At 35.6% G+C, this 15,848-nt stretch overlaps 1 protein-coding gene across 1 annotated transcript; it reads right to left on the bottom strand.

The window, feature by feature from the left end:
- Nucleotides 1-7,297: 7,297 nt before the first annotated feature.
- LOC108364175 (uncharacterized) lies at nucleotides 7,298-13,421 on the bottom strand. Its single transcript, XM_017617766.1, has 3 exons — nucleotides 13,222-13,421; nucleotides 8,256-8,397; nucleotides 7,298-8,162 (listed from the first exon to the last, which is right to left on the bottom strand). The coding sequence occupies exons 1-3, from the start codon at nucleotides 13,273-13,275 to the stop codon at nucleotides 7,309-7,311; spliced, it is 1,050 nt and encodes a 349-aa protein (XP_017473255.1). The 5' UTR covers nucleotides 13,276-13,421; the 3' UTR covers nucleotides 7,298-7,308.
- Between the last annotated feature and the right edge of the window lie 2,427 nt (nucleotides 13,422-15,848).

The raw sequence follows: 15,848 nt of genomic DNA, 5'->3' as shown, positions 1-15,848 counted from the left end.
AGTTCGCAATTGGAAGCAATAGTGGCGAAAGATCTGCCTGCACTTGGAATGAATAATTTAGCGGAAATTCGCTAAGGAGGCAAGCTTTTTGGTCTCAACCCAAACCTACAAATAGCCTATGCGATTTCAGCTTTTCGACGTCAATTGGCGCAAACACAATTTAGCATCGTGAAGGGGCAATGATCATATCCGTATTCCAGATACTCGTAGAACTGTTCTTTGATCCCTTCGTGCTCCTCTAACCTCGGGGCGCATGCCCAAATTAGTTAATGAGGATAGTTTCATTGGGGATCACGGCAACTCGTTCACTGCGAAGGAAGAACTTGAAACCAAATTTATGCTGCGTTTCATCGCAGCTGTAGTACATATCGTGCTAACGTGACTCCGATGATATAAATTTTCTACTTTTCTGAGTGTATTTACGTAGCGAGTCCAAAGCCCAATGCACAACCCATATTTAGCGGGGTCTATCTTCAAGACAAACGTCCGCTTGCAACTGCATTTACGCTACTGAGCCCTTTTTGAAGTGAAACTTCTTTAGCGGCGGTTGGTTGGTTAGGACGGAAATGATGCAACGGAAATGGTGCAATGGAAATTATTGGGGCTGAAACAAGTACTTCTTGTGTATATGCAACGGAAAAGATACAACAGAAATGGTGCAACGGAAATGGTTGGGACTTTAATTTAACAAAAATTTGCTAACAAAAGGTTAAAGAATAACACTTAGAAAAAGACCAATACAAGAACGAAAGTAAAGGTGACTACGTACATAAATGAAGAATAGGATAAAGGCAAAGGTAAAAATAACAACAAAAACAAAGCTGCGTAAAGATAAAGGCAAAAATGAAGACCAAGGTAAATCTAAACACTTTACTTATATATATAAGAACAAATGTGAAGGGGAATATGTAGCTGAAAAAAAAATGATGAACATAGAAGTAAAGACAAAGAGGAGGATGAGGATACCGTTAAAAGCAAAGATAAAGATAGGGGAAGAAAGATTAAAATAGAGGTAATTAAAGAGGAAAGGATATAGAGAGAGACACAGAGACTCAATCTGGGAACTATTTTTGGATTTTAGAGAATTTCGGGATTCTCGAGACCTATCGATAAAATAATAGATATTTTTATCGGTTTTGTTATCGATTTTGCTATCGATTTGTTATCGATATTAACCCATTTTGTTTATCGATATTGATCGATTTATTTATCGATAATTATCGATTTTGTTATCGATATTTATCGAATTTGTTATCGATTTTTAATTGGTTTTGTTATCGATATTTATCGAATTTGTTATCGATATTTATCGATTTTGTTATCTATATAAATCGATTTTGTTATCGATATTTATCGATTTTGTTATCGATATTTTTATCGATTTTCTAATCGATTTAGCTACCAATGGCATTATCGATGTTGCTATTGAAATTTTTATCGAATTTATCATCGATTTTGGTATCGGTATTTTGATGGACGTTATAGTCGATTTTGTTATCGATAGAGTATAATGATAAAATTGAAGATAATGGAAAAACAGGATAACATGAACGAACAGTGGTAGAGGTAGGGATCTACATTGATAGAAAAAAAGCGAAAAAATATAACCTTAAGCAAACGCAGAAGTGTGTATGTATAGATAGATAAGTAACGTAAGTTTCACTTCTAGAGGGTGGCCCAGGCGCAGTTACTTTTTTTTTCTGACGAACTTAAGAGCCGGGATACTGCATAGGCGCACAACCCTAACTAGCTGCCTAACCAAGAGAACTTCACCCATGTATATATGTACAAAAGTTTAACTCCAGTTACTATTTAGGTTGGATTTTAGATCAGTTGCAGTTTCTTTCTTGGTCTTGGTTTTAACTGAAAAACAAAAACAAATACTGCCTTTATGGTTTAAACCAACCAAATCGACCAGTTACTACTACTTTCTAAAACCACATTTTTCTAATGATGAATTTTTCCTTCAGCTAATTGTAATGTATTGTATGATCTTTGTTTGAATTTCTACTCTTCTTCGCATATCTTACTTTTGCATTCATATTTCCTATTTTAGTATACATAAGTAAGTATGCAAGCCGTAGCTTTATATGCGCTTGAGCCTGAAACAGGAAAACCAATCACGCACACTCATTTCTCTTAATAAGTCTATTGCTCTCTTTTATTGAATTTATGCCCCATCTTCACGTATCTACTTAATCCATTTTTTTCGACGCATTTATAGGCGGAAGGAAATAAATGGTGCCAGTCGTAAAGCATAACGACTGCGCATTGTTTTAGCATTTAAATCGAAAAATTATTGAATTTATAAATTTTTTCATGTGCTTTGTTTCTTGCTTTACCTGATAATAAAGCAATTTACAGTACTTAGCTTTCAATTTTCTGGCCAATTTGATATGTTCATACCGCATTTTACATGCATACACACATGTATTCAATGTAATTGACGTAACTGGGTGGTAGCTCTCAGGAGAATCACACATGGCATAATACGCTAACAATATAAACATTTGTAAGTACACATTTATGATTTCATATACAATAAAGTCTTCAATATGAGAAACTTAATTGATATGATTATTTGAGGAGATGCACATTTTTATCACCGAACCTTTTGAAAAAAAAAATTCTTAAAGGGAAACTTCTTTACCGGAGGTTGTTTGGTTGGGAGTAAAGTGGCAAATTAAACGGAAATCGCACACGGCAATGATGCAACGGAAATGGTGCAACGGAAATGGTTGGGGCTGAAACAAGTGCTTCTTGTGTGTATGCATATGGTATTAATTTAACAAAAATTTGCTAGTGAAAGGTTAAAGAATAACACTTAGAAAAAGACCAATACAAGAATGAAAGTAAAGGTGAGTAGGCACATAGATAAAGAAAAGGATAAAGGCAAACGTAAAAATAAAAACAAAAACAAAGATGCGTAAAGTTAAAGGCAAAAATGAAGACCAAGGTAAATTTAAACACTTTACCTATATATATAAGGGTGAAGGGGAATATGTAGATGAAGAAAATGATAAACACAAAAGTAAAGACAAAGAGGGGGATGAGGCTACGAGTAAAAGTAAAGATGAAGATAGGGGAAGAAAAATTAAAATAAAGGTAATTAAAGAGGAAAGGATTTTATTATTATTATTATATATGTTCATCGATTTTGTTATAGATATTTTTATCGATATTTATCGATTTAGTTAGCGATATTTATCGGTTTTGTTATCGATTTTGTTATGGATATTTTTATCGATTTTGTTATCGGTATTGCTATCGATTTTGTTATGGATATTTTTATCGATATTTATCGACTTTGTTACGGACACTTTTATCGATTTTGTTGTTGATATTTTTATCGATATTTATCGACTTTGTTACGGATACTTTTATCGATTTTGTTGTTGATATTTTTATCGAGTTTCTAATAGATTTTGCTACCAATATTATTATCGATTTCGCTATCGAAAATTTTAACGAATTTTTCATAGATTTTGTTATCGATATTTTTATCGGTTTTGTTAGCGATATTTAATTGGATGTCACTATCGATTTTTCATCGATAGAGTATAAAGATAAAAATGAAGATAAGGGAAAACAGAATAGCGTAAATGCAATTAGAACGAACAGGGGTAGAGGTGGGGTAGATATAAAAAATACAAAAAATATAACCTTAGCAAAAGCAGATTTATGTATGTATGTATATACATAAGTATGTATGTATATTGATTATGAAACAAAACAGATATATAGATAACGTAAGTTGCATTTCTCCAGTGTGGCCCAGGCGCACTTCCTTTTTTATGATCACTTTTTGATTTGAAATACCTTTGCAATAAAGGATTCAGGATTTCCTTCCTCAGCATATACTTGATCACTATGCCCTAGTTCATTGGCATTTCCTCATAAAGCCGGACATGACTCAAATAAACTATGTGTATCAAAATTTTCATGCAGCCTTTGCCCCACTCTTTCTGTTTATATTGGTACATTGTGTAATGCCGGCTCTTCTAAATATACATAGTATAAAGGAAAGTCGAGATTCTTTCTACACGGTAATCTCGAAAACTACTGAATGGATTTTGCCGAGATTTTCTCTAATATTCTCTGTATCGACTGGAGAGGGATCTTTGTTTACTTAGAATTTTAATACGGTTGCCAACTGTCTAAAAACCTATAAGATCCGCACCGTTCGTTGGATATGAGGTACCTCTAGAAAAGCACTAATATTTTTCTTTTTAATAGGGTTGCCAGCTGTTAATAAAATTACTATATTCAATCGAAATAAGCGTAAGCATCAGTTCTTTAGCGTCACTTTCAAATGAAAAGACATAGCCTCTGGATGTGTGATAATGTATTATTTTTCTAAAAAGGGTTGTTACCTGTTTAAAAACTATAAGATCTTCACCGTACGTTGCATGTACAAAAACTTTAAGGTTCTTGAGTAGGGTTGTCACCTATTTAAAATTACTATCTTCTATACATAGTATAAAGGAAAGGCGAGATATTTTAACCGCGCTACTGAACGGATTTAGACAAGATTAAAGTAAATGTACATACATACATATGCATACATTCAGCGCGTGGTGAAGCCTAGCGCATCCGTGACCGGCTAGTTATCAGAATAATGAAACTTATTTTCATGAAACACAACATCACGACTCGTAAAAACATCCTTATTCTTGAAGCTATATACATACTCTAATTTCGAAGTTGTTGATTATTCAATATACCCTTCTCACATTTTGAATCTAACTTACGCTAAAAATTCAAAACTTACTCACATCAGATTTGTGTCCTGACCACAATTCCTCCATTATTTTGGATAACATTTTATGCGGTTATCGATTATTTATATAAGCAGCACAATTCACAGCCTCAGCCGAAAAATTTTTTGGCTAATGCGCGTCACTCATGGAAAAAGCAAGATCGACGTGCTTTTTCCATTAAATTGCGATTCATACTCTCTGCTAAGCCGTTTTGCTCGGGACTATAGCGGACCGTTGTTTGTTTTACGATTCCACATCGTTTCAACTCCATTTCCATAGAACGACTCACAAATTCTGTATCATTATCCCTTCGCAGAATTCTTGATATGCGTACTCTTCTGATTTTCCGCTTCCGCCTTAAATTGCTTGAAGCAATCTAGCACGCAATCTTTAGACTTTATAAAATACAGGTAGGAATTTCGCGTGTAAGCACGTACAAACGTTAAGAAATAACGATTTCCCTTCACAGATTTTACCTTTGTTGCTCTTGACCCTTCCGAATGAAAGCTTATTCGATTTTTCTTGCCCAATGAACATGTCTCAGAAAATATTTTCTCTTCCGTTTTAAACTGTATACCATCCATATACCCCTTGATTAACAACATCATTTTGCCTGCTCCTAAAAGTGCAAAACGTCTGTGCCAAGTCTCATATGGTATTTGAAAGACACAATTAAAACAACGTTTGGATTTCTTAGTTTTCGGTTTCTTCTCCCGAAAGTTTTTGTTTGATACCGTCTGCAGTGATCACCTTACCGCTACTTCCAATGGTCATAATCATTGGTTTATATCAGGCCTGGGCAGCTTTGGCAGAACTCCATAAGCAAGTGCACTGCGCTGTCCATCGCTGGTTTATATTCGTCGGGCAATCCTTTCAACAAAAGACTTCAAGCCTAGATAATCTTACGTAACGCGTTCCGATCCTTTGCAGCATCTAGTCCTTAAGCGTCCTCAGGTTCCAGTTCTAGCGGCGTACGCATTGCGAATCTCCATGTTGACCAATTCTCGGAGCTAACCAGCGATATATTCTGCTCACAGTCAACACTCTAAAAAATTAGTTTAAAAATTCGACCCTAAATCCAGTATATTTTATGAAATCAAACAGCAGTTGAATAATCGAGCATGTAATTTCGCGAATAACAAGGCAGGAAATCAGTAACCCACCTTTTAGTTAGGAAATCTACACAATTTTTTTAGAGTGAAGTGATCCTTAATTCATTTTTTTAATGCAAGCGGCCGGCCCATAACCTATTAGCAGAGTGTTCTTTATTGAAAGAATTTTATGAAGTGTATTTTTCTTCTCTCATAAGGCATTATTTATACAAAACGAATATTTAAAGCTATATAAATTTGTTCGCATAACGCGTCATGCTCTTACTTATGTAATTATTAGCACCTGAAAAGTTTTTCTGGCAAAAGGCGAACTTCGTGTTTATATGGTTTTGAAGAACGTGTGCGGTATATTAGAGGTTTTCTCGAAAGTATCTTTTTCGACTTAGGCGACCATTGCTTAGAAGCACAGATATCTTTCTAAAGCTAAACATCATAATGGTAGATCATAATTTTGTCCTAATATTTATGGTAACGACCCCAACTAAAAGATGTTGTAGACAGGAAGGAGACTAAAGAATTCCGGCTAGTCTTTTAGGTGCAGATGTCCTGAGCATACATATTATTATCTAAATACTTACTTCAGCGGATTTTAAGCTGTAAAAAGTTGTATACATATGTATATTGAGTTAAATATTACCGCTAGTCTACCTTTTGTATTATGAAAGATTCATATTTACATATATCTGTCCACTGGGTCCCCTATGAAAGAATTTTATTTTTCATACAACTTTGCTGAGTACGAGAAAGCATTCACTGTTTGATTAAATCAAAGAGCCAAAGTAAAGAACGGTAATAGTTTTATTTTTGAATACAATTTTAAATCTCTTTACCTAACTAAATAAAGAGCTTGAAGCCATTTTAATTTTTAACTTATGTATGATGTTCCAGCAAACAATCGGTATGTAGATATGCATCTAAGGATATGAAATTTTGAACGAATTTCCCAATATTATTCAAGTTTTATTTTCCAACATATTATCTTACCTAGTACTTAACTACATATCATACACTAGGGTAGGATTTTTCTATATCGAAAAAAAATATACAGAATCTTCAAGAGACTTCAAAAAATTATATCCAATTATTTATTTAACCATTTTTGAATATTAACTTTATTTTATGGGTTATCCAAAAAACCCAATAAAATTTATTGGGGGGACCCGTAAAATATCGTTAATAAAAAAAATTGTTGAATAAACAATTGAACACTACTACGAAAAACTTATAAATATTTTTTGATTTAAAAAATGATTATATTTTTTCCAATATAGAACTATCCTATAGGATGAGAGCACACAAAATCCGACTTTACTTTTCTCGCATGCATTTTTGTCCTAACATCCACATATGTATGTATATCTTGCAGATATATGTATATATAACTATATAAACCACAGTTTTAAATCTAGATTAAATGTGACTCAGTCCTAATTAATTCAATCGAAATTATTCAAAAACTGATTTCTTGTCTCGTCGATCAGTTGCTGATACCACGCATCATTGCCATTTGCTGCATCTTTTGTAACTTCCGTTAACGGTAATGGCTTCACGTTTTCCGATTTAATTTTCACAACAGCAGCATTGGATTTCGACGCCTGGGTACCATTTGCCACTTTAACGCTACTTTTGAGCATTTCTGTATTCATAGCTTTTTCCGCATTATTTGCTTTTGCCTTATTATACTTGTCCTGCGAAGCTTTGACCTCCGATTTTTCAGTTGTATGGTCCAACATTGGCGGCAATTGGAAAGGAACAATAGGGAAGTCGGTGGGCAGAAAATCATTAACCGTCTCAAAACCGACATGAGATTCTGTTTTGCCTGGTACTGTATGCAGTGGTACCTTGCCGTCGATAATATCTTGTACGGCGGTATGCATAATATCTCCGGTCGCACTTCCAGTCGCATTCACATCTATGCCATGCTGATCTTTGATTGCGTTTGCTGTCTTTTCGGGCGTTTTACTATTCGTCACATTCAAATGCAGATCTTTATCGTAAACTACATCTCCCGTTGGCATATCCGGAGGATGTTGCGTATGTATACTTGGTCGTTTGGTTGGCCAATGAGTTTGCCATTTCCGGTGATCAGCTGCCTCAAAGGTGCGTGTGTCATGCAGAAAGCCTCGCTCACTGTCCGACAGAAAGTGGGTGACAATAACGCGGCCATCTGGTCGCACATGTCCGAAGGAGCCTTCCACGGTGCCATTTACGTAGCGTCTTTCATCGCGGAATTGTACATTTCCCGTGCGGTTGTCATTCACTTCAAAGCCAAAAGCATAGGTGTTTGGGCCTTAAAAGAGGAAAAGAAGCAAAAGTTTTAATCCGCACCAGCTGAATCAAACCTATTCGATTTCAATCAACAGCATAGACACAATGTACTTACCAAATGGATCGCGTTGAAAGTAAGAGCTTGTAGCTGGGCTGCCACCCGTTTTCTTTATTGCTTGTGCTTTGGCGTAAGCCAAGCTTCGATTCGATAAGTCAGCTGCATTGCTGTAGTGTGCTTTTAGGCATAGCACATGGAGCTGGAAGTAAGTACGTTATATAAACATACAGTATGTAAGTTCCTATGTATGTAAGTTAAAATAAAATTACAGTAAAAACTGAAACAAAAGTGAAAGTTTGTAGAAATTGCACATAAATAAATTTCCTATAAAAGAATGGCCATTACTACTTGTATTTTCCAATTTGCTGGAACAAATACGATCCGAGGTTAAAATTGTGTATGTTGCTGAAACAAAACGATCCGAGCCTTTTACCTGAACATAAAAAAAAATCATTAAAGTACTTTCATTTGCCCGCAGCTTTGCCCGCGTGATGTTTGGTTTAACGCAACTATTTTAAATGTAACAACGAAGAAAACAAATAATTTCACCAAATACATATTAAAAAAAAAATCAAGCAATTCAAAGTAATGACATCAATTTCAATACATTTCTGTAAACAACGTTTCGGGACTTATTGTCTTGGATGTATATATAAAGATTTCTGGTTCTCGATACACGCGAGAACCCAACGTAAAGTTTTCCGTCCGACAAACATGAGTATCCAGATATATTACTGTTTGCCCCTGGCTGTTATTAATCGTTATCGCGAAGACTATTTTGAACGGAAACGGCAAACTTTTAAGCTGAAATTACGTGTTTGTTGGAATTATGGGAACTCGTGTTATCAACACTGATTGTCCTTTGCAAATTTGAGGTGCATCCAGGTATGACTGGGACCCCAATTTTTAATTCCAGTTTGCGGGACGGCACCCCTGACAATTCTTAAGAATTTAGAAACCCTATAGGATATATTGTTGCATCCTCATTTACCATCACTGTATCAACAGGCATGTATGTGGTCGTCTTACCAGGCATTTCAATAATTTTCTTATTGATGTTTCCCACTGATTCATTTTTAGGTGCTAAGATTGGTCAAGTTTTGTTGTAAATTAGGAAAAACTGTACTTATCTATTAGATAATATTTCGAACTAATAGCATTGCAAAAGCGACTTGCGAGTATGATAAGGCCATCACTGCCATGCAGACCTCCCCGGTCTTAAGGAGGTCTTGAGCAAAGAGACAGGACTCTCGATCATTGTACAACTGGATCCACATGTTAGTTATAAAGTTCAATATTTCCACCCTTGCCCACAAAGGCGAAGCCTTGATGCACGCACTTATTTCGCCTGCCGCAGGCCCTTGCTCGATCACTGGTAGCGTCTGCGAACATCTCCAGCTATCAATACGACTACTCGTCCAATCAGCAAACAGCTTCCGCGGACATCTTGCAAGCTTCGATCGAATGCCTCGACTGCATGCTTGTGTGACATCGTACATTCGCCCCAATTCTTAATTAATTGCATTGTTGCAACATAGCCCCGCCACCACTGTTTTCTCTAAAATTGCAGGTTGGTGTATCCTGACTTGCAAAGTTATACATATGTTAGTGTTTGGCCGAGCTTCTCCTCCGACTTGTGGCGTGCGCCTTGGTGTTGTCACACAAATTGGAGTGACCTACAGTTTTACGCCGACTCCGAACGGCGAATGGATTTTTATGAGAAGCTGTTTTTCATGGCAGAAGTACCTCGGCGATTTGCCATTGCCTGCCGAGGGGCGACCGCTGTTAAGAAAAACCCTGTTTTTCTAAATTTTGTTTGCGATGTTGCTTTGACCAGGTCTTGAACCCAGGCGCTGTTGAGTGGAAGCGCGCACTATTTACCACTGCACCACAGCAGCGACTCGCAAGGTTCAAAGGGAGCTTAAACACCGCTGAGCAAGGTAGTTGCTATCCCTGATGGAAATGTCCTGCCAGTTCCCCCGGTGCGTCCAAGAAATGCAGGCCCCTTCTCCACCCCCCACAATTTTATGGAAATTTTGCCTTTGCGCGGGTTATAGTTAAGGTTCTGTTTCGGTGGCTTAAGCTGCCCAGTTCGTGGTGCTATAATACAACTCCCTGAATAACTCATTGAACAGTTCTCCCGTTGGTTGCAGAGTGGACATACCGAAACCGCTAATCCGTTTTGCAACCATTGAGAAAACTTTATCCTCAATTAATCTCAGAGCTTCGTTGAAATATTCGACGTCATGTGCCGTCCCTTGCGGTTTTTTCGTTTTCCCATAGTTGCAAAGGGTTTGAAAATCCGCAAGGCTTACTAAAACCGCTCCCATTTGATACCTATATTTAAATATTTCATTTAACTTGTTAATTAAAATAATTTTAAACTTTTAAACGGGTGGCAACTCTCTTCAAAGATATTTTCGAAAGAAAGCTTTCTTAACCCTCTCTCGTTTGATACTCATAATTAAACATTTCGTTTAACCTTTTAAATAAATTCATTTCGATTTTCTTAACAGGTGGCATCCTCTTCAAAAATATTTAAAAACAAATTTGTTTTAAACCTCTCTCACTTGGTACCCTTACCAAAATATTTGATTTGTATGGTTATTGACATTGATTTTAAGTTTGTGAAAAGGTGGCAACTATCTTCAAAAATATTTTTGAAATAAATCGCTTTGCTTGAGACCCACATTATTATAATACTTTATCTAACTTAAAAAAAAGGTGAGATTAACTTTTGATAAAAGTGGAGCTAATATAGGTAAACCATTGGCCTGTATCCTTGCAAGCACCAAACTACAAATATTATTTCTTCCAACAAGCTGGTGGGGCTTTGGTATTGCGAGGGGATTCGAATGTTGAAAGTTATCTTTAAATCTAGTTTAGTCATAAGCAGTTATGATACCAAGCCTATCTTCGTAACAAAGGGCAGAACGGAAGTCCTAGGCGCCATCCTCCTCCCAGAGGATGCGGATCTGGAGAGTGTTTGATGAGCGTTATTTTCCTAACCACCGCTATCTCCAATTCGGCTGAGATGGATAGGAAACGCTGATTGGCATAGGTATTTACATAGAGGAGCCTAATAAGATATCCTCAAGAACCGCATTCCAGGGTGCGAGATAAGTCCTCAGATAGTCATAAACTTCAGAAGGTATAAAAAACTGATAATAAAAAGGAAAATATCCTCATGGAGAAATTTTGTAGTGGTGTGAAATCTGTGTGAAAAAGTTATAGGTTAAGGAAAGTGCACTTCATTTCACCTCGCATCGTCGGTTATGCTTTCTAAGATCCGAGGGGCTTTACATGGAAACCATTGAGAAATTCCGGAATCTTCTTCCGAGTACGCACTTTCCATGTACCACAGGTCGCCGCTGAACAGGCCCATGGGAAAAGGTCGACCAGTTGTGCTGGATTTTCGCACTAAAGACAAGTTAGTTCGGCAATAGGATCCTTTAAACCTTCCCCGATTCAGCAATCAATGGAGCTAAGCACTCAATGATTGTAGGTCAGCGATGTTCACGCCAAAACACTTCTGTATTGTGCACCGTGCCTTTAATTTCCCAAAGAATGCCTTACAAAGTAAACATTTTTTCTTGGAATAAGTATTTAAAGTTGAAAAAATTTATTTATGACTAGTTAGGAAATATCTGCACGAAAAAATAAACACGTTATTTGTTTAATACCTGAATTGGTATGCTAAATTTCCACGTTCACTGAAACGATCCAATGATTATGTTCATTTTAGAGGCAATCAAGTCCGACAGGGCATGCAAATGGTATAGAGTTCTATAAAATCAATATTCGATCGGAAAACTCCGTTTCTCTTCAGGAGACTTTCAATAATAATACCCAATTGTTTATTTTACCATTTTTTAATACTTACGATCTTTTATTGGTTCGCCCCGTTGCATTTTTTGGTGTTATTAGGGGACCTGTAAAAATAGCCTTATATAAAAAAATGGTTAAACAAATATTTGGGTATTATTATTAAGAGTCCCCTAAAGAGAAACAGAGTTTGCGGATTAAAAACATAGGTACATAGATTTTCAAGAAGCTTTAAAACTTGTATTGGCTTCAGTTTATCAGGTTTATTCAGTTGAATCGCCGGAGAAATTTATCAGAAATGTGTAAATGGGTTTCCTTACAGATTTTGACAGTGAATTTATAAAGTTTGCACGATTATAAATTGATACGGTTTATTTTTCTGCAGGGATTCCCAATAATAATAATACCCAGTTGTTTATTTAATAATTTTTCTTAGTAACTCTAATATATAGGTCCGCCAGAAACCCATAAAAACCCAGAAAAATGCAATGGGGGGGACCAATAAAAAATCGTTAGTGGTAAAAAATGGTTAAATAAACGATTGGGTATTATTATTGAAAGTCGAGTAAAGAGAACCAGAGTTTTCCGATCGAAAAATATTTATTTTCAAGAATTATATAGCATTTCTACGAAAGTTTTTTATCCTATATAAAATACATGGAAAGCTTTGAGCGCTTTGAGCGATCCCTAAATAATTTTTGAATCGAAAATAAAAAATAGGAGTATACGTTTTTTCGATATATGTATAACAATACTAGGGGGCAAGAGCGTTAATATTTCGACGTTACTCTTTTTGGACCACCCCAATGTACATACGATGGCGTTGGAGGAACTTTTGCTCGTTGCTTGGCTTGCGTCTACAATAATGGACTCTCAGTTTTGATCCCATCGCGAGAAATGATTTAAATTTTTTTATGAGGTTTTTATGAAACAGACTTACTTATAACCGAGATTCCCCATTGTCTGCCGAGGGGTCACAGAAATTGGAAAAAAAATGATTGGCCCCCAAATCACTGTTTCAGCTAAATTATCTTCATAATTATTTTAAAAATTTCCGGTTCAATAATCCATCGACAAAACTCTTTGTTAAACAGAATTTGCCACAAATTTCATGTCGGGGCAATAGCTTGGCCACTGACTCTCACGCAACATAAGCATGTAATTCTTGTTCTTTTTTTTCTTTGGCAAAAGCACTTACAACAGCAACAGCGAATATAACTCGTAGACGTCTTTTTAAAGTACACACGCACATTCTACGAATATTAATTGGATTCCAATCATAGGCCAGTTGAAAAATCGAGCACTCACTATTAAATATTTGAATATCAAAGAAATTTTATTTGCGCATTTTACTTAAATAAGTTTTGTCCATGGAGGGCCACGCTACTTTCGCACTCGTCGGTGAGGTAACTCGAACTGAGCTCTTGGCCGCGGTTAGCAAGTGTTCTAATGCCAAGAAATAAAGAAGAAGATCAGTAAACGATTGATTAAAAGAATAAAATAATACTCGCACTTGTTGGATTGCAAAAATCAACAGCCAATCGCACATTGATTGCTGTTTCCTTGCCTCCCCTTTGCTTTCTTCATTTGCATTAGCTCCAGTATGGGTGGAACAATACAGCGAAGTAGTGAATTGCTAATTAGTAGGTACGAGGCGTGAATTAATTTGCTCATTGAAATAAATTGGTTCTATGGGGTCAGTAATTTCAATTCTTAAATGTTTTCTAACGCCCAACTGTTAATTTTCGTTTCAACTTACGAAATATTAGTTCTATTAACTTTGTTATTGTGTAAATGTACAAGTACGTGTAAATGTGGCAAATGCAAATTGAATTGCACAAAAACTTTCAATTTTTTTTTTTAATAGTTTAAAGCGGCAGAAGCACATCTTCTCATAAGTCTTCTACTTGAGCAGCTTTGTGCGCATAATGCATTGGCGTCAACTTCATTGTTCAGTCAAACTAGAGCTCAACCCCCAAGATCCATGAACACTAGGGTGCATCGCCAAAAATGAAAAAATTCAGTTTTTCAACCGGAATTATGAAATTTATTACATTTAAGGACTTCCGCCAAAATAGTTCGGAAAAATCTAAGAAATCCTGGAAATCCAAAAATCTTATATTTGGATTCCGTCTATAAAATTTTTAAATATTTTTTATACACCTTTTAATCTTAAACCTTTCTACTATTTGAAGCGGATTTTTAGAAACAGTAGTTAAAAAAGAGCTGGTTTTATTTATAAAAATCTCGATTTTTTCACTCACTTTTCCGAAATAACTTGGCGGAAATCTTAAAGTATAATATCGAGCCCTAACCGCCAAAATAACGTAAGCGACATTTTTTTCAAAAGTTTCTTTTAGATGCAGAAATATTCCTAGAGCATCTAGTTACATTTCTGCATCAAAAAGAAAATTTTGAAAAAAATGTCGCTTACGTTATTTTGGCGGCTAGGGCTCGATATAGTTTATAGTTCCGATAGACAAGCTATAACGTTTTTTTTAGTATGTCGAGTGATGCACCCTAATGTACATGCATAAGTACATACATATCAGTAAACAAAAATTTAACACGAAACGAAAGCTATTGAACTCTTTTATCGACAATTTATTTAGGCTGTATTGTATTGCCATCAAAACACTGGGCGCAGGAAGTACTTGCAAGGCATACGGTTTTATATGCATTTTTTGAACGCATTCCTAAACAACTTGTTTTATTGCGATGAAATTTTGGTGAGCTATGTATACCAAATATAAACCCAGAAATTTGGTGACGATATATTTTAATTAATACGCAGCATAACGTGCTCCAAGGCGCAGATAAATCGTAACCGTTGACAGGATATCGAATTTATTTTTCTGGTTCACAACTAGAACCACCTCTTGTAGATGAAAAAGTCATTCTGAAATTACTTCAACAACAGATTGTAGAAGTCGTACTATATTAAATGTCATTCAGGCCAACCAATTTGGGCCACATCGTGCAATTTTTGGCCCCATTTAATTTCAAATAGCATCTAATTTTTCAAATTGGACCAAGGTGCCAAAATGGTACTTTTAGAAAATAGTATTATTCCGGCAGGTTCAGCAATTCACTTCGGAGTGAATTTGAGTCAAGCTCGCTTCGAATTCAAATTGGCAGGGGTTGAGATTCCCTCGAAAGTGAATTGCAGAACCTACCCGATTTCAACGCATTTTTTTAAATCCATCTATCTACAGTAAAACCCGCTTAAGTACCTCACGAAAAATGTCAGCTTTTTGAGGTACTTAGGCGGGTTGGGTACTTAAGCGGGTACTTAAGCGAACATAATTTGTGATGTAGTTACATCTTCTTGTTAACTTACATAAATAAGTCCTTGAATAAAACATGAACATTTAATGAAGTATACGTAATTTAAAACCAAGATCGTAGCATTATTTAAACACGTAAAAGCATAAAGGAAAACTTTATTAAAAAAAAAAACAGATAAAGCATTTTTCTGTTATTTTCCCAAGAATTAAATTAAAAAGTCATTGATTATACATATTTATACATACATACAAACAGGGCTTATCTCTTTGGTCCAAATTCAAAATGATATTGTTTGCCACCTATGTATGCTTATATTTTAATTTTTAAAATCTTTCTACCATTTTTTCAAATTGTTGTTGCTTTTCCACAATAAATTTTTCATTTAAAAATGGCCTCGAGCTCATTATAAAATTGTTGAATATAATTGTTAAATGGCCAAAAAATAACAAAAAACAAATAACTTAAGGACGAGCACACCTAAAAGTTAAGCATTCTAAAAATAGAATTATTAGCACAAACCAACAAAACCAACAACCA

This window comes from Rhagoletis zephyria, unplaced genomic scaffold (assembly GCF_001687245.7).
Source record: "Rhagoletis zephyria isolate East Lansing unplaced genomic scaffold, Rhagoletis_zephyria_1.1 Rzeph_scaffold_01484, whole genome shotgun sequence".
Lineage (NCBI taxonomy): Eukaryota > Metazoa > Arthropoda > Insecta > Diptera > Tephritidae > Rhagoletis > Rhagoletis zephyria.
Note: the sequence above shows the minus strand (reverse complement) of the source record. Positions and strands in the feature narration are given on the sequence as shown.